The following is a 24953-nucleotide window of genomic DNA, read 5'->3' on the forward strand; positions in this document are numbered from 1 at the left end:
GAGGTTCACTTGGAAGCATGCACGAGAAGATCAGTCTAGTGCATGGATTCAATCAAGCCAAATGGCCACGGGGTAACCCGGGACTAGCAGGCCCGTGATAAAATAATCTGTACCACGGGACATGGGAGCCCCTCCCTGGCTCACCCCAGCCAGGGAGCCCATGACAAGCAAAGCTTGTGAGGTAGGAAGCGTGGGGGCAGTGGTGGAAAACACGGAGCTAGATAGTGGAATCATCCAGGAGAGAAAAAAAAAAACCAAAGTTACCAAAACAATTCATGGAACTCATCATTGTTAAGTTTTGTTCATTGTTGTCTGATGTCATTGTTATGAAGATTGAAAAAAAAACCAAAGTTACCAAAACAATTCATGGAACTCATCTTTGTTAAGTTTTTGTTCATTGTTATCTGATGTCATTGTTATGAAGATTGCGAAAAAAAAAATCAAGCAGTCAAAAATGACTCACACAAATTGGAATAAGGTAGGGACAGAGACAGGAAGACCACAAATCAAGAGAGAAAAAAAAAAAAAAAAACAGAGAAAAGGCAAGGAAATAAGAGAGCACTCAAAGATTAAGGGCAAGGAAAATTGAACACTGGTATACTTTAAGGTAGGAACAGTGTAAAGGAAAAGGAAAAAAAAAGAAAAAAAAGTGCTCTGAATGTCAAAGTGACGAAATTCAAGCAAGCGCGGGTAAACGGCGGGAGTAACTATGACTCTCTTAACCTATGTAGTAACTATGGCTCTCGAACTTCTACGGTAGGATATGCGGAGTGCATACGTCCCTGTCGTGAGAGTCGGGCAACGTTGTGATTCCGACAAAGCCTCTGGGGTTGTAATCGCGTAATTCTCGTTAGAGTGGTGGTGCAACTTTTGGGGGCCAAAGGATCATAGCGGCAGAATGCACACGCTTGAGGCACCCACCCACCAAGTGGAATCAGGCCGGACAGAAACCGGTTAAACGGGTGTCTCGGGACGGTTCACGCACCACTAATTGCTTAAGTGTGGGAAAGTAGGGTTTGGCACCCCGAAATGTGACCGGGCCTCCGTCCATGTGGCGGGGGTTTTTCTCACCACTAGAACCCGGTGACACCCCACCCTGAAAGACGGGTGGGTTATACGGCTTACGGGTTATAGGCCGGCGAACGGGAGCGATGTCCCATAGATGGTTTCGTCCATAAAGCATCAGTGATCCCTGATTAGCAACCAGGGGTCCAGTGGTTGACCCAGCCATTAAGATAGGTAGGCGTATTCGGGGTAACCCGTAGCCGGACGCCCGCTAGAGTGTTGACCAATCTAGAAACTGGTGGGAGTGACTATGATTCCATGAACTCCAGAGTGAGGTTTGCCATAACGATTAGGTGTCTCTCATCTCTGGGCCCTTTGGGGATAGTGGGGAACACGGTTCTCGTGTGTCATAGAAGCTTATACATCCCCTCAGGGATATGAGTCTAATAACTCAGCTCTTGGGACGAATGTAACCGAATTAAAACTTCTGGGTTTTCCGGAGTTGGGGGCCCTACGGGGAGCCACCGGGTATTCCCATCCCGACGATGGTCACTTATTGCATGAGACCGGAGGGCGACTAAGTAGTCGGGGAATATCAATGCCCAAACACGTCTTTGGTAGCCAAATGCCTCGTCTTAACTTATAGACGTTAATTTGCAATTGCAAATATCAGCAGCTGCGCTGAACCTGGGGAAGGATGGGGCAATCTAAGATGTCGGGAGTGTTCACATACCAACCTCAGAGGGCCAGAATCTGCTAGATTGGGACCCACTCAGAGCGCGGTGGGCCCACCTGAAAGAAAGCTCGAATAGCGTCCAAATGAGCTATGAAGATAACCTCTGTCCAAGCGGACTAAATAAAGACATCATCCTAGGAGCATCCTATGGGGACTAAGACAGCGGGACCCTGTTAAGGGCTAAGAACTTGGTGAATAACTGGCTACCCGCCGAGGCCCGAAAACCTAGGGACCTCCAAACAAACGGGTGTTGAGGTGGCGCTCGTGGCCAAGTTGGCCAAAGACGCAACCATCTGTGTTGTGACCTTTAATAAGGTTCTAATAGGTCAAAGACAGCGGGAACCCTTAAGGGCTAAGTATTAACAAGTTTAACTTGTTAACTACCCGCCTAGATCTACATAGGATCTCTGTGGATCGAAGACAGCGGGCCCTAATAGGCTAAGAGTTGGTAAATGCTTTAATTTACTAACACCCGCCTGGATCCTGACTTTAAATTTTCAGTCAATCGAAGTCATAGCCGGGTGGTAAAAACACCTTTAGGGCTACGCCTGATACTTAGCTAGCGAGAAATGAGCTCGCGTCCAGGCTGGACGAAAAGCGAACTTAACAAGGTCTCAGGACCAGGGCTCGTCAACCAGTCCTAAGGGGGCAGCCCCTCTAGGTTGGCTAGGTGGTGTGGGTTAATAGCTCTCATCACTAAACCTCTTTTATCATTTTCGACGCAAAGAAGTCAAGGTTTCAGATTTCCAACAGTCCAGTGGTTGCTGTTGGTCGACAACGTCAAGCCACTAAGGTAACGGCTGACAATGCCCCAATGGGGGTTGCTAGCGCGTGCCCGGCTGAAAACCGCATGAGAGCGATGAGTCCAAGACCGAGATTTGAGTTATGGGGCTCACGCTTTGACGAGGGGTCAGGGGTGTACTCAATAGCTTACGATCCAACCACATCATGTAAAAGGTGTGTCGGTAAAGTCTTTACCAGTGGCAGGAACCTATTGCAACACTTCCAAGAATCCCATCCAAGAGACCCGCCTCCGAAATTTTTCTGCTCGAAATGTGGTCGAGTGGGAAACTCCACTCGACGGTCTGTCACCGTGCAAAGTGTACGGGACCAACGGCGGCGACAACCGGAGGGTTAAACTACCGTTGCGCCAGCCTGTTGGAGGGAATCCCATGTCGGCAAACGTTTGCGACACAAGTGGGTCTGACGCAACATGTGCGTTCAGCCCATCCTAATGATCGCAACGTTGAACGAGCTGCCGAAACGGCACGCACAATGATAGGGCCAACTAAGCCCAAAGGAGCTACGGCTCCTTGGTCTAGCAGTGAAATAGAGGCTCTCATGGAGTTTGAAGATAAATATAAGGGACGTAAAGATATTAATGTCCTAATAGCTAACCATCTGCCTGGTAAAACTAACAAACAAGTAGGTAGTAAGCGGGCAGTCCTAGGACTAACCGCATCTGGGTCCGGAAAAGTTGAACCGGTCCCAGAACCCCGAATGACCCGTCAACGTGCCACCCGCCAAGCTCAGGCGATAGAGCTGGTATCGCCAAAACCTGGAAGCAGCCAGGCCGGTCATGTGATCGCCTCAGGTAGGCGTGTTAACAACAGACAACTCCGACAAAGTTCGGATGAGGATAATGACGGCATCTGTGGTCAAATACCTGACTCGCCTCGGACCCCGTCTCCGAGGGTTATTGTAGCTACGGGAACGCCATTGGAGGCTGGTGGGTAAGAAAGCATCACGCCTGAGATCAAATTCAGGGGCTCATCACCGAAATCCTCTAGAAGGGTAGTTGAGACCCCGTAAAGCGAAAGGGGAAACACCCCAAAAGATCTCAGTGAGGCGGATATTGCTTGCATCGCCCCCAGCTGAGCGTGCCGAGGCAGGCCTAGATACCAGGGCAAAGCCGACCCCGGAGCCTTCGGACAGTAGGGGGAACCACGAGGTCTTTACACCTCGCCCCAACCCCCTTGAGACTCGGGGGTCAACTGGGGGACGGATCCGTAGATCGGACACTATACATCCGGCTTATGGCTCTCCGTCGCCCCCGCCCCCCCCCCCATGATGCAAGCATTGAGAATCCCCAAGCAGAACGCCAGGTGAGGGGGAATGAAAGAAACCCTGACGACCCTGGAGGGGATCCCGGAGGCTCACCTGACGATTCTACAGGTGCCTCGCCCAGAAATCTTGACGGCGATTCTTTCGCTCGCTGGTTGAATACAACCCTAAGACCCTCTGTGGCTTTGATAATCGATGACTGGATCCCAGCAATTGACATAGCCGCAAGGCTTGATCAGTTGACAATACGAATAATATACTCCAGACGGGCTAACCCTTTAATTAATGCATCCCTAGATGAGGTCGTTGATGAAATCACGGCCTTGCTAGGACGAATGGCGAATGGCGAATGTCGAAACGAAGGTAGAAGGGATAGAGTCCGACAAAGGCGAAATAACCACGCCGCACGGAGGAGAACCGCCTATGCAAAGACCCAGGAACTTTTCAAAAAGTGTCCTGGGAACCTAGCGGACATGGTGATGAAGAACACCATGGGGGAAACCAATAACAACAACGATGAAGCAAGACCCCCTCCCCGTGATTTCATAAACCTCTACAACAATCTGTGGGGTGTACCTGGGCAGTGTGCGTTGGAACTTGAAGCAGGCACTGAGACGGATATTAATCTCGTCCAGGGCATAACTCCAAGGAAAGTCTACCTTAGAATCCGTAAACTAAAAAGTAGGGCCGCAGCCGGCCCGGATGGGATCGGTAAGCGGGACTTACAGGGTAGACGGTGCATCCCTAAACTGCTCACCAAACTGTTCAACGTCGTACTGGCCTCAGGGCACTACCCGGAAAGTTGGAAGGTTAACCGTACGACTCTAATCCCTACACCAGACAAAGACCCAGGAGATGCAGCAAATTGGAGGCCTATCACTATTGGATCAGTCAGTATAGCCCTGATCACTATAGCCCGAATCTATAGTGGATTACTTGATGGGCGATTGAGACAGATTGTGAATATCAATGCGAGTCAGCGTGGGTTCATGCCAAGCAATGGCTGCTATAAAAATACATACATTGTAGACGAGACAAATCGCCAAGAGAGGTTTTCCCCCTAACTGGAGCCCTCCTAGACGTTTCTAAAGCCTTCGATTTTGTGCCACACCAAGGGATCATGGAGGCCCTAAGGCGTCAGGGGGTACCGTCACACATGGTCCAGATTATACAAAATATGTATACGGGCTCCAGCTCAATACTAAAGCTGGAAGGTGCGCCCAGGGTGAATATCTTTCGAGGCGTCAAACAAGGCGATCCTCTTTCACCCATTCTGTTCAACCTAGTGATGGACCCACTGATGGCCCAACTGGACTCCTCACCAGATGGATTCCAGGTGGATCACGATTATAGAATCGGAGGCCTGGCGTTTGCCGATGACCTGATGATACTTAGCAGCAGCGTTGAAGGGGCTCAACGCGAGCTCGACCAGGTTTCTCAGTACCTGCAGGAGCTCGGCATGGACTTAGTGGCTAGGAAATCTTTGGCTTTCTCCATTAAACCGTTAAGGAGAACTTGGGTGACTGAGAACCCAAGCCTGACTGTGCATGACACAAATATCCCAGCAATTGGGCCAGGTGACCCCTTAAACTATCTCGGGATCACCTACACTATTGCGGGTGGTATACAGAACAACCACCACGTGGAGCGACTATTGGCAGGGTTACGTCGTTCTCTCACTCTCAAGCTCAAACCGTGACAGAAGCTTAAGCTTCTGAAACAATTCTTGATCCCTAAGGTTACGTATGCCCTCAGCCTGGGTCATCCATCTCAAAATATCTTGACGAGATTGGATACAGGACTGAGAGAGGTGGTCAAGTCCATGTTCCATCTTCATGGTTCGACTACCGACCAACTCATCCATGCGAAATGTAGAGACGGTGGTCTGGGTGTACCCAGACTCACCAACTCAATACCAGCAACGTACCTTAACAACGGGATCAAAGCGCTTAGAGGTGAGGGCGACCCCCTTGTCATTAGACTTGCTGAGATCAATGATCTCGAAGGCCGATAAGCTGTGATGGCTAGAGTTCTGGGCCTAAATTGGCCTCTAACTCTGACGGAATTAGCGGCCTGGAAAAGGGGGCGTAGTAAAACAGAAATAAACAATTGGGCCAGGCTCCAAAGCCAAGGTAAAGGGGTTAAATTGTTTGCCAACGATCCTATAGGGAACGTATGGCTTACTCGCCCGGGGCTATTGTCCACTAGCCGGCACATCAACGCTCTGAAAATGAGGACTAACACCCTTGGAACAAGGGTGGCATGTCATAGGGCGGATCCCAATATTGACCCGATGTGCCGTCAATGTGGGACCGTACCTGAATCCCTTGGCCACGTGCTGGGTGAATGCCTGTTCGGCAAAAATCAGAGAATACACCGGCACAATGAAGTGGTCAATTTGATTGAGGGCGAATGCCTGAGGATAAATATGACGGTAGCTAAGGAGCAAACCTTCCGCGTCCCTGTCAACGGAGTAATGGTTCTACGCAAGCCCGACCTCGTTATAAAGAACGAGTCGGGGGTCTGGGTGTTGGACGTCTCTGTCCGACACGAAGACGGCCATAGCCTCTCCGACGGTGCGGCGGATAAGGTTGACAAATACAAAGAACTCCTGATCCACATACAAGAAGTGTATGGTGTTAACACTGGGGCGGTGCTGCCGGTAATAATCGGTAGCCGGGAATGCTTCCCTAAGGCTACAGCCAATGCTTTAAAGAAGCTTGGTATATACACGAATGGTATGGGTGTCACTATGGCACTCATAGCCATTAGGTCTTCCCTCAGCATAGCTCTACAACATCTGGACTACGTGCGATAAATGGTGATTCCTGAACGGGTTAATCCCGGAAAGAATTAAATCTGAATATCTTTACGATATGACTGACAGGGTTCACCTGGGTTTACACTTGGTCCCTCATGAGCGTGCTACCATCTCATTGGCCTTAAGCTGTAAGGCGCCCCCCCAGGAGGCTCTTTCCTGGAAATAATGTGTATGCTCAGTTTTGACTCATAACAATAGCCAAATGCCTCGTCATCTAATTAGTGACGCGCATGAATGGATTAACGAGATTCTCTCTGTCCCTATCTACTATCTAGCGAAACCACTGCCAAGGGAACGGGCTTGGAAAAATCAGCGGGGAAAGAAGACCCTGTTGAGCTTGACTAGTCTGGCACCGTAAGGAGACATGAGAGGTGTCCTGTAGCATAAGTGGGAGACGGTATCCATCCCGTCGCCGGTGAAATACCACTACTTTCATCGTTTCTTTACTTAAATTATTAGGGTAGGTTTATTTTAATCTAACCTTTTATCATGGATTATTTATTCTAAAACTATGTCAATGATTATAGAAAAAAAGATTATATAACGATTGCTGTTTCAACTTCGGCTCTGCTTTGGTTTTGTTAAAGCATCTAATTGTATACAAGAGGTTAAGTTACCTTGATTCTGTCCAAGTAATCCTTAAGTCGTCATTAGTGCGACCGGTTTCGATGTCTATGGCATCATTGTCAAGCTGAACGTAAAAATCGCTCCTAGGAGGTCGTCATGAGTCTTGAAACACACGTAACACGTAACACATGACACGTACACAAACAAAAAACGATAAAATGCATGGCCACACAACTAATTTACAGCACGGCGGCGGGTACAGGGTGTAGGTCTAGACTGACGCCGTGTCTTCCTCTCCCCACCTTCCCCCTCGAGTTATCAGCTGTTGATAATATTTCGTCGATGTTTAAAGCTGTCTCATAAATTATATTTGATTTAAATGAGGATTTGTCATTTAGGATGTGTTGGGGGTGTTTTTTGCCGGCCTTGTAAATTTCGTATTCCTCAATAGTATCTAATAATCTTCCTCTTCCTTTATGGGATCGTAGAACTTCTAGATTGGTGTTAAAATCTGTATATTCATGGTTGTTATCAATTAAATGTTCAGCAAATGCGGAGTTAGGTTGGTTAACAGATGGTTTCGGGAGATGTTCTTTAAAACGTGTTTTAAATGGGCGTGAAGTCTGACCAATATAAAAACTTGGACAACTGTCACAATTCAGTTTGTATACACCTGAATTTTCTGTTTGATCGTCACGGTTTGTTTTCTTATCTTTTAATACTGATGAAAGTTTATTCGAGGTTTTAAATGAGACGATAACTTGGTTTTTAGACATTTCTCTGCTTAATGTATGGTTGAGATAGCTGCCAAATTCGGTGGAAACGTATTTCGGTCTGTCTAAGGTTGTTTTTATGCGGCTATTTTTGTTCTTATGTTTCAAGATTAGTTTGTCGATGATATTGCTCCTGTAACCGTTAGCTATTGCAATATATTTAATGGTATTGACCTCTTCGTTGTAGTTTTCTTCAGACATCGGGATTGATAGTAATCTATTAACAAAACTGTGATAAGCTGCCAATTTCTGGTTTTGAGGATGATGTGAACTATTATGGATGGTCTGGTGTGTGGTTGTAGGCTTTCTATAGATTTTAAAACCGAGTTTGTTTTTATCAGAACATCTTGAGATACTAAGGTCTAGAAAATTCAGTGTTTTATTGCTTTCGGTTTCGAGAGTAAACTTTATGTTTTTATGTAAGCTGTTCATGTAAGTTAGTAGCATTCCCAACTGTCGCTTTGTGCCATTAAACAGGACAATAGTGTCGTCTACATAACGATGATAAAATACCATTTTTTCTCTCAGGCGGTTTTTATCAGACCATAAATGTTTATTCTCAAGGTCGTTTAAATATATCTCTGCTAATATGGATGATAGCGGAGAACCCATCGCTAACCCTTCTTTTTGTAAAAATATTTTGTCTTCAAACTGGAAATAATTCTGTTTCATAATAGTTTCGGTGAGTCTTATGAGGTCGTTTACAGCTTCTTTGCATAAAGATGAGTTTGTTAATAAGTTCTTTTCGAGTATTGAAAGGGTTTCATTTACTGGTACATTTGTGTACAGATTAACTACATCGAATGATGCTAAAATGTAACTATCTTTTAGAGTTACATGATTTATCATATTTACAAGATCAGTACTATTTTTTAGACTGGAACTTTTGTCAAATTTGACCTCGCGTCGTATTATGGAGTCCAATTTCTTTGCAACTTTGTATCCTGGGGATGGAATGAAATTTACAAGTGGCCTTATGGGTATTTCCGGCTTATGAATTTTGGGCAACCCTCTAAAAATAGGAGCCTGTGGGTTGGTTACTTTTAGACTTTTCATCTCAGTTTTTGTCAGTAGCTTTGTGCTAGCATTAATTTGTTTATTAATTTCTTTAGAATATTTAACTGTCGGATCTTTGCTCATTTGGTTTATGTCGTTAGCCTCGAAAAATGCGTGAACTTTGTTTAAGTAGTCACGTTTGGGAAGAATAACTATCGAGTTTCCTTTATCAGCTTTGCAAATCACGGCATGGTTCTCCGCGACCTTATCTCTAATGCGTGTAGCTACTTTCCTCAGTGACCTATGTTTGACATGTTCAGCCCTGTCAAATTGACTACCTGCTACATTCCTGGCTTTTTTAACAATTGTGGCTCGAGCTAATGTTCTGGAACTTTCGTCTTTTAACATTTTTATAGCGGATTCAGAATGTAAAATTTCAGAAACCAGGGACTTTTTTCTGCCATTCGAAAAATTAAAATTAAGTCCTTTACTAAGTAGAGCAATTTCGTCATCATTAAATTCGATGTTTGTATGGTTCAATACTACAGGGTGAAATTTGTGATTACATTTAATCATCTCTTTCTGTATTTGGGTGTCTGAGAGATCTTTGATTTTTTTCTTTTGTGTTCTCTTTTTAACTACAATTTTTCTGTTAATCTGTGAATCTAAGTTGTAGATGATGTCATCTCTTTGGCTAGCATGTAATGTGCTTATTAATTTCAAATGTATGTTAAATAGTAATTTATTTAACATGTCTTTCTTAGCATGTAAGAATTTAATTTCATGTTTCAACCAAGCTTTTTCGGCTATTGCTTTGGCTTTCAATGCAGCAAAAGATTTAGATTTTAGTTTGACTGATATGTATTTTGGTATCAGGCCACGTTCTAAACATTTTTTGTTAAACTTGATGTTTTCGTTGGTTTTCAAGACTTTCAGTTTTACGTCTTTGTATTTATAGGCAAGAGATGCTTGACTAGCTTCTAACTTCATTTTGTGTATTGCCTTCCGGATTACTTCATGAATTGTATACAAGAGGTTAAGTTACCTTGATTCTGTCCAAGTAATCCTTAAGTCGTCATTAGTGCGACCGGTTTCGATGTCTATGGCATCATTGTCAAGCTGAACGTAAAAATCGCTCCTAGGAGGTCGTCATGAGTCTTGAAACACACGTAACACGTAACACATGACACGTACACAAACAAAAAACGATAAAATGCATGGCCACACAACTAATTTACAGCACGGCGGCGGGTACAGGGTGTAGGTCTAGACTGACGCCGTGTCTTCCTCTCCCCACCTTCCCCCTCGAGTTATCAGCTGTTGATAATATTTCGTCGATGTTTAAAGCTGTCTCATAAATTATATTTGATTTAAATGAGGATTTGTCATTTAGGATGTGTTGGGGGTGTTTTTTGCCGGCCTTGTAAATTTCGTATTCCTCAATAGTATCTAATAATCTTCCTCTTCCTTTATGGGATCGTAGAACTTCTAGATTGGTGTTAAAATCTGTATATTCATGGTTGTTATCAATTAAATGTTCAGCAAATGCGGAGTTAGGTTGGTTAACAGATGGTTTCGGGAGATGTTCTTTAAAACGTGTTTTAAATGGGCGTGAAGTCTGACCAATATAAAAACTTGGACAACTGTCACAATTCAGTTTGTATACACCTGAATTTTCTGTTTGATCGTCACGGTTTGTTTTCTTATCTTTTAATACTGATGAAAGTTTATTCGAGGTTTTAAATGAGACGATAACTTGGTTTTTAGACATTTCTCTGCTTAATGTATGGTTGAGATAGCTGCCAAATTCGGTGGAAACGTATTTCGGTCTGTCTAAGGTTGTTTTTATGCGGCTATTTTTGTTCTTATGTTTCAAGATTAGTTTGTCGATGATATTGCTCCTGTAACCGTTAGCTATTGCAATATATTTAATGGTATTGACCTCTTCGTTGTAGTTTTCTTCAGACATCGGGATTGATAGTAATCTATTAACAAAACTGTGATAAGCTGCCAATTTCTGGTTTTGAGGATGATGTGAACTATTATGGATGGTCTGGTGTGTGGTTGTAGGCTTTCTATAGATTTTAAAACCGAGTTTGTTTTTATCAGAACATCTTGAGATACTAAGGTCTAGAAAATTCAGTGTTTTATTGCTTTCGGTTTCGAGAGTAAACTTTATGTTTTTATGTAAGCTGTTCATGTAAGTTAGTAGCATTCCCAACTGTCGCTTTGTGCCATTAAACAGGACAATAGTGTCGTCTACATAACGATGATAAAATACCATTTTTTCTCTCAGGCGGTTTTTATCAGACCATAAATGTTTATTCTCAAGGTCGTTTAAATATATCTCTGCTAATATGGATGATAGCGGAGAACCCATCGCTAACCCTTCTTTTTGTAAAAATATTTTGTCTTCAAACTGGAAATAATTCTGTTTCATAATAGTTTCGGTGAGTCTTATGAGGTCGTTTACAGCTTCTTTGCATAAAGATGAGTTTGTTAATAAGTTCTTTTCGAGTATTGAAAGGGTTTCATTTACTGGTACATTTGTGTACAGATTAACTACATCGAATGATGCTAAAATGTAACTATCTTTTAGAGTTACATGATTTATCATATTTACAAGATCAGTACTATTTTTTAGACTAGAACTTTTGTCAAATTTGACCTCGCGTCGTATTATGGAGTCCAATTTCTTTGCAACTTTGTATCCTGGGGATGGAATGAAATTTACAAGTGGCCTTATGGGTATTTCCGGCTTATGAATTTTGGGCAACCCTCTAAAAATAGGAGCCTGTGGGTTGGTTACTTTTAGACTTTTCATCTCAGTTTTTGTCAGTAGCTTTGTGCTAGCATTAATTTGTTTATTAATTTCTTTAGAATATTTAACTGTCGGATCTTTGCTCATTTGGTTTATGTCGTTAGCCTCGAAAAATGCGTGAACTTTGTTTAAGTAGTCACGTTTGGGAAGAATAACTATCGAGTTTCCTTTATCAGCTTTGCAAATCACGGCATGGTTCTCCGCGACCTTATCTCTAATGCGTGTAGCTACTTTCCTCAGTGACCTATGTTTGACATGTTCAGCCCTGTCAAATTGACTACCTGCTACATTCCTGGCTTTTTTAACAATTGTGGCTCGAGCTAATGTTCTGGAACTTTCGTCTTTTAACATTTTTATAGCGGATTCAGAATGTAAAATTTCAGAAACCAGGGACTTTTTTCTGCCATTCGAAAAATTAAAATTAAGTCCTTTACTAAGTAGAGCAATTTCGTCATCATTAAATTCGATGTTTGTATGGTGATTTGCAAAGCTGATAAAGGAAACTCGATAGTTATTCTTCCCAAACGTGACTACTTAAACAAAGTTCACGCATTTTTCGAGGCTAACGACATAAACCAAATGAGCAAAGATCCGACAGTTAAATATTCTAAAGAAATTAATAAACAAATTAATGCTAGCACAAAGCTACTGACAAAAACTGAGATGAAAAGTCTAAAAGTAACCAACCCACAGGCTCCTATTTTTAGAGGGTTGCCCAAAATTCATAAGCCGGAAATACCCATAAGGCCACTTGTAAATTTCATTCCATCCCCAGGATACAAAGTTGCAAAGAAATTGGACTCCATAATACGACGCGAGGTCAAATTTGACAAAAGTTCTAGTCTAAAAAATAGTACTGATCTTGTAAATATGATAAATCATGTAACTCTAAAAGATAGTTACATTTTAGCATCATTCGATGTAGTTAATCTGTACACAAATGTACCAGTAAATGAAACCCTTTCAATACTCGAAAAGAACTTATTAACAAACTCATCTTTATGCAAAGAAGCTGTAAACGACCTCATAAGACTCACCGAAACTATTATGAAACAGAATTATTTCCAGTTTGAAGACAAAATATTTTTACAAAAAGAAGGGTTAGCGATGGGTTCTCCGCTATCATCCATATTAGCAGAGATATATTTAAACGACCTTGAGAATAAACATTTATGGTCTGATAAAAACCGCCTGAGAGAAAAAATGGTATTTTATCATCGTTATGTAGACGACACTATTGTCCTGTTTAATGGCACAAAGCGACAGTTGGGAATGCTACTAACTTACATGAACAGCTTACATAAAAACATAAAGTTTACTCTCGAAACCGAAAGCAATAAAACACTGAATTTTCTAGACCTTAGTATCTCAAGATGTTCTGATAAAAACAAACTCGGTTTTAAAATCTATAGAAAGCCTACAACCACACACCAGACCATCCATAATAGTTCACATCATCCTCAAAACCAGAAATTGGCAGCTTATCACAGTTTTGTTAATAGATTACTATCAATCCCGATGTCTGAAGAAAACTACAACGAAGAGGTCAATACCATTAAATATATTGCAATAGCTAACGGTTACAGGAGCAATATCATCGACAAACTAATCTTGAAACATAAGAACAAAAATAGCCGCATAAAAACAACCTTAGACAGACCGAAATACGTTTCCACCGAATTTGGCAGCTATCTCAACCATACATTAAGCAGAGAAATGTCTAAAAACCAAGTTATCGTCTCATTTAAAACCTCGAATAAACTTTCATCAGTATTAAAAGATAAGAAAACAAACCGTGACGATCAAACAGAAAATTCAGGTGTATACAAACTGAATTGTGACAGTTGTCCAAGTTTTTATATTGGTCAGACTTCACGCCCATTTAAAACACGTTTTAAAGAACATCTCCCGAAACCATCTGTTAACCAACCTAACTCCGCATTTGCTGAACATTTAATTGATAACAACCATGAATATACAGATTTTAACACCAATCTAGAAGTTCTACGATCCCATAAAGGAAGAGGAAGATTATTAGATACTATTGAGGAATACGAAATTTACAAGGCCGGCAAAAAACACCCCCAACACATCCTAAATGACAAATCCTCATTTAAATCAAATATAATTTATGAGACAGCTTTAAACATCGACGAAATATTATCAACAGCTGATAACTCGAGGGGGAAGGTGGGGAGAGGAAGACACGGCGTCAGTCTAGACCTACACCCTGTACCCGCCGCCGTGCTGTAAATTAGTTGTGTGGCCATGCATTTTATCGTTTTTTGTTTGTGTACGTGTCATGTGTTACGTGTTACATGTGTTTCAAGACTCATGACGACCTCCTAGGAGCGATTTTTACGTTCAGCTTGACAATGATGCCATAGACATCGAAACCGGTCGCACTAATGACGACTTAAGGATTACTTGGACAGAATCAAGGTAACTTAACCTCTTGTATACAATTCATGAAGTAATCCGGAAGGCAATACACAAAATGAAGTTAGAAGCTAGTCAAGCATCTCTTGCCTATAAATACAAAGACGTAAAACTGAAAGTCTTGAAAACCAACGAAAACATCAAGTTTAACAAAAAATGTTTAGAACGTGGCCTGATACCAAAATACATATCAGTCAAACTAAAATCTAAATCTTTTGCTGCATTGAAAGCCAAAGCAATAGCCGAAAAAGCTTGGTTGAAACATGAAATTAAATTCTTACATGCTAAGAAAGACATGTTAAATAAATTACTATTTAACATACATTTGAAATTAATAAGCACATTACATGCTAGCCAAAGAGATGACATCATCTACAACTTAGATTCACAGATTAACAGAAAAATTGTAGTTAAAAAGAGAACACAAAAGAAAAAAATCAAAGATCTCTCAGACACCCAAATACAGAAAGAGATGATTAAATGTAATCACAAATTTCACCCTGTAGTATTGAACCATACAAACATCGAATTTAATGATGACGAAATTGCTCTACTTAGTAAAGGACTTAATTTTAATTTTTCGAATGGCAGAAAAAAGTCCCTGGTTTCTGAAATTTTACATTCTGAATCCGCTATAAAAATGTTAAAAGACGAAAGTTCCAGAACATTAGCTCGAGCCACAATTGTTAAAAAAGCCAGGAATGTAGCAGGTAGTCAATTTGACAGGGCTGAACATGTCAAACATAGGTCACTGAGGAAAGTAGCTACACGCATTAGAGATAAGGTCGCGGAGAACCATGCCGTGATTTGCAAAGCTGATAAAGGAAACTCGATAGTTATTCTTCCCAAACGTGACTACTTAAACAAAGTTCACGCATTTTTCGAGGCTAACGACATAAACCAAATGAGCAAAGATCCGACAGTTAAATATTCTAAAGAAATTAATAAACAAATTAATGCTAGCACAAAGCTACTGACAAAAACTGAGATGAAAAGTCTAAAAGTAACCAACCCACAGGCTCCTATTTTTAGAGGGTTGCCCAAAATTCATAAGCCGGAAATACCCATAAGGCCACTTGTAAATTTCATTCCATCCCCAGGATACAAAGTTGCAAAGAAATTGGACTCCATAATACGACGCGAGGTCAAATTTGACAAAAGTTCTAGTCTAAAAAATAGTACTGATCTTGTAAATATGATAAATCATGTAACTCTAAAAGATAGTTACATTTTAGCATCATTCGATGTAGTTAATCTGTACACAAATGTACCAGTAAATGAAACCCTTTCAATACTCGAAAAGAACTTATTAACAAACTCATCTTTATGCAAAGAAGCTGTAAACGACCTCATAAGACTCACCGAAACTATTATGAAACAGAATTATTTCCAGTTTGAAGACAAAATATTTTTACAAAAAGAAGGGTTAGCGATGGGTTCTCCGCTATCATCCATATTAGCAGAGATATATTTAAACGACCTTGAGAATAAACATTTATGGTCTGATAAAAACCGCCTGAGAGAAAAAATGGTATTTTATCATCGTTATGTAGACGACACTATTGTCCTGTTTAATGGCACAAGCGACAGTTGGGAATGCTACTAACTTACATGAACAGCTTACATAAAAACATAAAGTTTACTCTCGAAACCGAAAGCAATAAAACACTGAATTTTCTAGACCTTAGTATCTCAAGATGTTCTGATAAAAACAAACTCGGTTTTAAAATCTATAGAAAGCCTACAACCACACACCAGACCATCCATAATAGTTCACATCATCCTCAAAACCAGAAATTGGCAGCTTATCACAGTTTTGTTAATAGATTACTATCAATCCCGATGTCTGAAGAAAACTACAACGAAGAGGTCAATACCATTAAATATATTGCAATAGCTAACGGTTACAGGAGCAATATCATCGACAAACTAATCTTGAAACATAAGAACAAAAATAGCCGCATAAAAACAACCTTAGACAGACCGAAATACGTTTCCACCGAATTTGGCAGCTATCTCAACCATACATTAAGCAGAGAAATGTCTAAAAACCAAGTTATCGTCTCATTTAAAACCTCGAATAAACTTTCATCAGTATTAAAAGATAAGAAAACAAACCGTGACGATCAAACAGAAAATTCAGGTGTATACAAACTGAATTGTGACAGTTGTCCAAGTTTTTATATTGGTCAGACTTCACGCCCATTTAAAACACGTTTTAAAGAACATCTCCCGAAACCATCTGTTAACCAACCTAACTCCGCATTTGCTGAACATTTAATTGATAACAACCATGAATATACAGATTTTAACACCAATCTAGAAGTTCTACGATCCCATAAAGGAAGAGGAAGATTATTAGATACTATTGAGGAATACGAAATTTACAAGGCCGGCAAAAAACACCCCCAACACATCCTAAATGACAAATCCTCATTTAAATCAAATATAATTTATGAGACAGCTTTAAACATCGACGAAATATTATCAACAGCTGATAACTCGAGGGGGAAGGTGGGGAGAGGAAGACACGGCGTCAGTCTAGACCTACACCCTGTACCCGCCGCCGTGCTGTAAATTAGTTGTGTGGCCATGCATTTTATCGTTTTTTGTTTGTGTACGTGTCATGTGTTACGTGTTACGTGTGTTTCAAGACTCATGACGACCTCCTAGGAGCGATTTTTACGTTCAGCTTGACAATGATGCCATAGACATCGAAACCGGTCGCACTAATGACGACTTAAGGATTACTTGGACAGAATCAAGGTAACTTAACCTCTTGTATACAATTCATGAAGTAATCCGGAAGGCAATACACAAAATGAAAAGCATCTAAGTTATGAAAATAATGTTATTGATATGTTTTCATGAAAAAAATATGAAAATAATTACAATGTATAGATGTTTTGTATGAATTTGGAGGCTACTTTAGATAAATTGTAACTGCTTAACATGTTTTAGATTAACTTAACATAACTTGCACATCACATTGTTTTTATATGTATATTTAGGTAAATTAAGTTATTGTGTGATATATATTCAATCTAGTGTAAATTAATAATATTCTATTTTCCTATATTTTAATACCAGCTGATTGGTTAATTTTTTATTGTTTTCTGTTGTGAGTCAGTTGTATAATTTAATGTTTTTGTTTCAGTGTTTGTACATTTTACAATGTTCAAATATATTTCTCAAATGCTTAAAGTTTATTTAATTTAGAGACACAATATTGGCGACGAGGATGAGTGAAATACTTAAGCTTAAAAAGGTATTAACTGCAGTCAAAATTCAAATTAGGAAAGCTTACAATGCAATTGTACAAAATAAAACAGTTAGAGAAGACATGAGTAGTGATGAAGTCACAGTGCGGTTGTCTTCATTACGGACATATTGGAACAGATTCGAAAATGCTCAATCTGAACTCGAATCTTTAGTTGATGAAGAAGATATTGAGCAATTAGCAACTAGCAGAAGTGAAATTGAAGAGCTGTACATTACAACCGAAGTGGTGTTAAGAAAAAAACTGCAATCCCCAACCACAGTTACGAATCAGTCTTCAGTAGGTCTACACCCTTCTGTTACATCAAATATTGCTTTTGTTCCGTTCGATGAAGGAGAATCATTTACAAACTTCGTTAAAAGATTTGAAAACTTTATTTCCTTGAAGGAAATTTCTGATGATAAAACCAAACTTTGCACATTACTTGCAGTGCTTCCACCAAAACTACATGAACAGCTTCAAGACCTTGTTTCTCCAGATGATCCATACAAGATGAATTACAAAAATGTGGTAACAGTGTTGAAGGATTATTTGGAACCGTTACCTAGTGTTATATCTCTTCAACACAAATTTTTGTGCCATGTTCAGCAAGACGAATCAACGATGGATTTTTCAATGGAACTGAAGAGACTAGCAAAGGATTGTCGTTTTCAATGTGAATGTGGGAAATCGGTATCAGACATGTTACTAAGAATGCAGTTTGTTAGAGGACTTAAAGATAATGATGTAAGAGGGCAGTTACTACAGAAAGAAACAAGTACTTTCAAAGAATCAGTGCAAGCTGCAATTTCCTTCGAATCCTCAAGACTTGAGAGCAGCATTATATCAAATCCTACAACAGCTGCTGTTCTTAAGCTAACAGGAAGTACTGAAAGAAAAATGCCGCAACAACAACAATATGCAAGCAAAGGCCCAACCAAGAAGACCGAAAGATATCATACAGTTCGCTCTACATTTGACCAACTACGTGGACGGTGCTATCGATGCGGGGATAAATTCCATAAAGCTGACAGTTGCAGGTATAAGGATGAATTCTGCAATTCTTGTAATAAGGTCGGTCACTTAGCCAGGGTCTGCATGGCAAAGAACAGAACCAAGTATATCAATCAGATCGAGGACAGTGAAAATGTAAGTGATATTGACCACGCAACGTACGACACATATAAGATACAAATGAATGGTTCTGACAAGTTCATGGTTGAAGTTACACTAGAAGGAAAGCCAATTCAAATGGAATTGGACACAGGAGCAGCTTTATCGTCGATATCATACAAGGATTATAAGAAACTAAATTTGAGTAAAAAGCTATTTCAAACTCATGTACAACTAAGAACTTACACGGGCGAACTTATCAAACCAAAGGGGGTAGTGTATGTCGAGTTTAACTTCAAAGACAAAGCATACTTCGGTAAGCTGTATGTTATTGGACAAAATGTTGAACCAATTTTCGGAAGAGAGTGGCTTAGGGAAATTAACTTAAAAATTGGGGATATCCGAACTATTCAAGAAAACTCGTGTGATCTTTCTAAACTCCTTACAGAATTCTCCGATGTTTTCAAAAAGGAAATTGGATGTATTCCAAATGAGAAGGTTCATTTATCCCTTCAAGAAGGTTGCAAGCCCATTTTCATCAAACCCAGACAAGTTCCATACTCACTTAAAGGAAAAGTAGAAGACGAACTCAATCGACTAGAGAATGCCGGTATAATCACTAAGGTAAACAATGCTCAGTGGGGAAATCCAATTGTCCCAGTGGTTAAACCCAATGGATCTGTAAGAATATGTGCAGACTATAAAACTACACTAAATAAAGTGATACAAGACGACAAACATCCAATACCTAGGATAGAGGACATTTTCGCAGAAATGAATGGAGGCAAGCTATTTTGTACCTTGGACATAAGCAATGCTTACCTGCACATGCAAATGGACGAGGAAAGTTCAAATATGCAAACTATAAGTACTGAAAAAGGTCTTTACAAAGTCAACAGAATGATGTTTGGGGTTAAGGTAGCACCATCAGTATGGCAAAGGTTCATGGACAGAATACTACAAGGAATTAGTGGTGTTAAATGCTTCTTTGACGACATTATCATACAAGGATCAAATTATGAAGAAACTGTGCAAAGATTGAAGCTAGTCCTTGATAAAATGAGGGAACATGACCTTAGGTTGAATTTTGAAAAGTGTAAATTCTTTCAGAAAAGGATTGCTTACTTAGGTCATACAATTGATGAAAATGGACTCCAAAAAGGGTCTGAAAAGGTAAAAGCGATTGTTGAAGCAAAGCGACCTCGTGATGTCAACCAATTACGTTCTTTCATAGGTTTGGCAAACTACTACAAAAAGTTCATACCTATACTGGCAGAGAAACTAAACCCATTGAACAAACTCTTACAGAAGGGCAAGAAATTCGAATGGACTGATGAATGTGAAAGAAGTTTTGAATCTGTTAAAATGGACATTGCCAAAGACAAAACTCTAATCCACTACAATCCGTCATTACCTTTAATACTGTCAACAGATGCATCACCAACTGGCTTAGGAGCTGTAATTTCACACCGGCTAAATGATGGAACAGAAAAGCCAATTGCCTTTGCATCTAGATCACTGAGTAAAAGTGAGAATCAATACAGTCAAATTGACAAGGAAGCGACCGCCATTTATTGGGGTGTGAAAAAGTTCTTTCCATACTGCTATGGCAGGAAATTCATTCTTGTCACAGACCACAAACCTCTTGTATCTATTTTTCATCCTTCAAAATCCCTACCTGCAATGTCAGCTACACGTTTGTTAAATTACGCTCTTTTCCTTGCTGGTTTTGACTATAAAATAGAGTACAGAAAAACTTCAGACCACTCCAATGCAGATTTTCTTTCAAGATTCCCAGTAGAAAAGTTAGAAGAAGGTGAAGATCTCTATTCAAAATTTCAGATTAATCAAATATCTATGCTACCACTTACCAAAGAGACAATTGCAGAACATACGAAGAAGGATACTTTTTTCTCTAAAGTCAAGATAGCCCTTGAAAATGGAGATGATCTTGAGACAATGGGATTAAACAACAACGAGTACACATTACACAAAGGATGTGTTTTTCGAGGTATAAGGGTTGTGATACCTTCATCTCTTCAGAAAGAAGTACTCAAAGAACTACACGTGGGCCACCTTGGGATGACAAAAATGAAAGCAATGGCAAGAAGCTATTTGTACTGGAAGAATGTAGACAGAGACATTGAAGAGTTGGTCAGAAACTGTAAGATATGTTCCCAGAAGAGAAATGAACCTCCAAAAGACAGGAATCACCCTTGGGAAGAACCATCTGGACCATGGGAGAGAATACACTTAGATTTCCTTGGGCCCATGAATGGAAATTACTTCCTAGTCATCATTGATGCCCATACTAAATGGCTAGAAATATTACATACAAAATCTACTACAGCAGAATGGTGTATCAAAAAGCTACAACATCTGTTTACAACGTTTGGTCTTCCAGTGACAGTCGTTACAGACAACGGGACACAATTCACCAGCACGGCTTTTCAAAACTATTTGAAAGAAAATGGAATTTGTCACAGAACATGCGCACCATTTCACCCTTCTAGCAATGGACAAGCAGAAAGATTCGTACAAACCGTGAAGAAGGGGCTAAATTCAATGGTGGGGGAGAGAGGTGACATACAAACAAAGATCGACGCATTAGTCACACAGCTGAGGAAGGCACCAAGCTCTACAACTGGAATGTCTGCATACAAGATGATGTTTGGCAGAGACATCAGAACTAAACTAAACGTCATGTCAGATAAAACAGAATGGTTTAGAGTTGAACAAAGGAAGATTGGAAGACAGTTCAGTGTGGGACAAAAGGTGCAAGCGAGGAACTATGCATCCAAAGAAAAGTGGAGATTAGGAGAGATCATCAGTCGAGTGGGCAATGTCATGTACAGAATAAAAATGGACAACGGATTGATATGGACCAGACACACTGACCAGATCCTCCCTAAGAATTAAGAGGGGAGAGTTGATATATATTCAATCTAGTGTAAATTAATAATATTCTATTTTCCTATATTTTAATACCAGCTGATTGGTTAATTTTTTATTGTTTTCTGTTGTGAGTCAGTTGTATAATTTAATGTTTTTGTTTCAGTGTTTGTACATTTTACAATGTTCAAATATATTTCTCAAATGCTTAAAGTTTATTTAATTTAGAGACACAATATTGTGTTTTGCTAAACCTATGCTTAAACTAAAGTAAAGAATATCATCAAAAAACTAAATTGTACGTCGTTGAGTTTTGTTTCCTAAAATCTGTTGTATATGTGTAACTATATTTAATTGTCAAATAGTAATACAAAATAATCTTCTTTTATCTGAACATAGCTTTCAGTTCACATTTACTTTATTTGATACATTTATTATTTGTGTTTTGCCACACCACTGATTAAATTAAACCAAGGAAATATCATAATACTAAGCAGTACACAGTATTCTTTTGTTTCTAAAGTCAATGAAATATCTGTTACTATGTTTAAAAGTGGTAAGTGTGAAAATGTAAAGGCAATGGGCGATGGAACTGATTAAAAGAACTGGTTTGTATATTAAATTGTTTGTTGATATTTTTGTAGGGTAGAATCAGAGATGTAATGAAACGTATACTGTATTTGCTGTTACATTTTGTAGTCCTTGCTTGGATAATCATATTAGTTATGTCTGCTGTCTTTAATGCTAAATTATTTGTTTAACTTTTTTATAGTACCATTAGATATAGTTTCTTTAATATTTCAAAATACTGTATTGATAAGGCACATCAATATTTCTTAAGTTTATAACAGCTGACTTAGTTTTGCTAATGATTTATTGTGAGTGAAGAAACTGAAGATGGAAGGATTTGTGATTTAATATAAAGAAGAGTGAAATTTAAAAAAAATACATTTAAATTTAATAATTAGTATTTTTGCAACTTCAAAATTGAAATTTAAAATGTCAATAATTAATATAACATATGTAATTAAGGGAGAAGAAGGTAAATCATGTATGTCAAAGTTTTATTCGAAGAAGATTTGGTCAGTTTTTCTCATATCAGCCTACACAAGATTTAAAATTAATCAAAACCAAAATCGTGGTATCCACTACTTACCAGATTTAAAAGTCATAACTTAAACGTTTCTATTAAAGCCATAAAAGTTGAATTTTGTTTCTAAAAGCGTTGGCATATGTGTAACTATTATATGCAACAGATGTAAAGAGATTAAAATGTTTCTATATTTTGTGTCATCTTCCCGTTGCAAAACAAGGGTACAAAAGGTAGTCCTTTAAAGGATTCGTTTATTAGCAACAATGCATGTAAACGTCGCTATTCACATATCAGATGGTATTTGCATTTTGGAAATGCAGCATTGCTTTGTCATTTGCATTATTTGTTGAAGTCGCACGAACATATGAATGAGGCCCCTAACAGTTCAAAAATAAAAGTCAGGTTTACTACAAGTATATTCCACTTCACCCAACATTCCGGAGAGAGAGAATATTTAAAAATGTATGTAATTGATAAGGCTGAGACAACTGACATCCGCATGTCATGCAATTCCAGATTTAACAGTAACCCAGTGACCAATTTATCAAAATTATGCTAGAGGGTTAATTAATTTGCACAGAAGTACGGTATGATGACCGACGTGACGAAGGAAAAAATAAAACTTACACGGCTTGGTAAAAACACAGTGGAGCAGGGCAGGGCAGGTAGCTGGTAGCCTGGCCGGTCGCTTAATCGCTTACTGCGATGTAGAATTAAAGCACGCGTTGTTATGGGTACGCACACAGTCGCGCCTAGCAGGTAGCCGAGAGGGTAGCAATAAGCTAGGCGGCAAGCTAGAAGAATTGCCAAGTCGATTGTTTGGGAGCTTCAAGCGGGGAAGGCTCGACTGAGGCATGCGCAAATAGCAGAACTTGACAGCCAAGTGTTCTCGAGTTCGCAAGTTCCACGCAACATCTTTCACTGCGCATTCTTTGTATACGGAGTGTTGTTTGTTTTAGTCGATCTATTTGGATGTTGTTTTGTTTACATGAAATAAAATAATGGACGTAGACAAATTAATATCAGAGGTCATTATCCGTGTGCCTTTGTGGAACCAAGCCCATCCGGACCACCACAAACGTCACGTACTCAACGATCTGTAGAATGAAATAGCCAATGAACTAGGATTCAAACAAAAGTATATCCTATACCACTAACATTATAAGTGATAATACTGTATTAGTATCGGCGGCTGACAAGCGACTGTACTGAGCGCCACTGTGTGTATGTCCCAGCTACCCTCATAAGCGAGTAAGCGACCAGCCAGGCTACCAGCTACCTGCCCTGCTCCACTATGTTTTAAAGGTTTTTTAAGGAAAGTTCCAGACTATAAAGATTTGATATTTATTTATAACGGCTACATAAATAAAGACACATACCACTTTATATTTTAATGCTGAGATCTTTGTGTTTAAACTTTACATTAATACTATAGGGGAAATACCCTTGGTTTGTCTGGTTTGTTAAACAAATATTTTAAGCTTAAGAGGGTTCCCAACCCCCACCGAAAAACGTCAGAAAAACGCTTCGCGCGGTATCATATAGCGATTCCAGTTTAAACATTTAAATTGTGAACCATACACCAAGTTTGCTTTTTTACAAATGTCTATGCTTACGCAGTCAAGGGTTACGATTTGTCAAACTTAGTGAACTTTACAGTTGAATAATACTATATTTTTATGAAATTATCGATTTTTAATAAAGCAATATTAGTACGAAATTTAACTAAAAATATCAAGTCACTTTTAGTTTCAAGAAAAGATTATATTTTGTATGTGCAAAATGAAACCGCGTAAAACCTGGCACGGCGAAAAGTGCTATTATTTTGACGGACTCTAGCGGCCTTTATCGAAATTACTGTCTCGCGGAGGGATACAAATTTTACACATTCTTCATTCATAATATTTCCTCCAAGATTTATCCATGACACATAATAACATTATATTAATTATTATAAACCAGTTAGGCAGTATAAATAGATATAGCCAAGAACCTGTTGATAATATAAAAACGTTCAGCCATATAGGTTGTAGCATATTTGTAAAACGAAAACGTTTCAAATTTATATTTTATTTGAATAAATGAACCTTAGAACGCTGTAGCGTTATTCAACCTTGCCAAATGCAAAAACCTGTGCGACGCGCTGTGGTGTGATCCTAGGGCGGCAGGCGCGGCGCGGCAGAGGAATTCCCTAGAAATGAGTGAAGGGTTGTAAAACTTTGGGCTCTTTTATTGGTTGTTTGCAATCGGTTTCTCTATTCCGCATAGGTAGATATTTCGGCTTTAGTTGTTTGGACGGAGACATTCAGAGTGGTCGTTTTAGTGAACTCGTGTCGTGTGTGTGTTGTGTCAATTAGTGTATTTGATTCGCTAT

General features: G+C 39.5%; 1 protein-coding gene across 1 annotated transcript; it reads left to right on the plus strand.

Annotated features, from left to right (window-relative positions):
* The first annotated feature begins 17565 nt into the window (after nucleotides 1-17565).
* On the plus strand, nucleotides 17566-21513 carry LOC128998896 (uncharacterized protein K02A2.6-like). Its single transcript, XM_054425251.1, has one exon. It carries the CDS (start codon nucleotides 17566-17568, stop codon nucleotides 21511-21513), a length of 3948 nt encoding a protein of 1315 aa, XP_054281226.1.
* Nucleotides 21514-24953: the final 3440 nt, after the last annotated feature.

The sequence above is a fragment of the Macrosteles quadrilineatus genome, unplaced genomic scaffold (assembly GCF_028750875.1).
Source record: "Macrosteles quadrilineatus isolate MER2022 unplaced genomic scaffold, UCM_ALF_1.0 Scaffold_7__1_contigs__length_78375512, whole genome shotgun sequence".
Lineage (NCBI taxonomy): Eukaryota > Metazoa > Arthropoda > Insecta > Hemiptera > Cicadellidae > Macrosteles > Macrosteles quadrilineatus.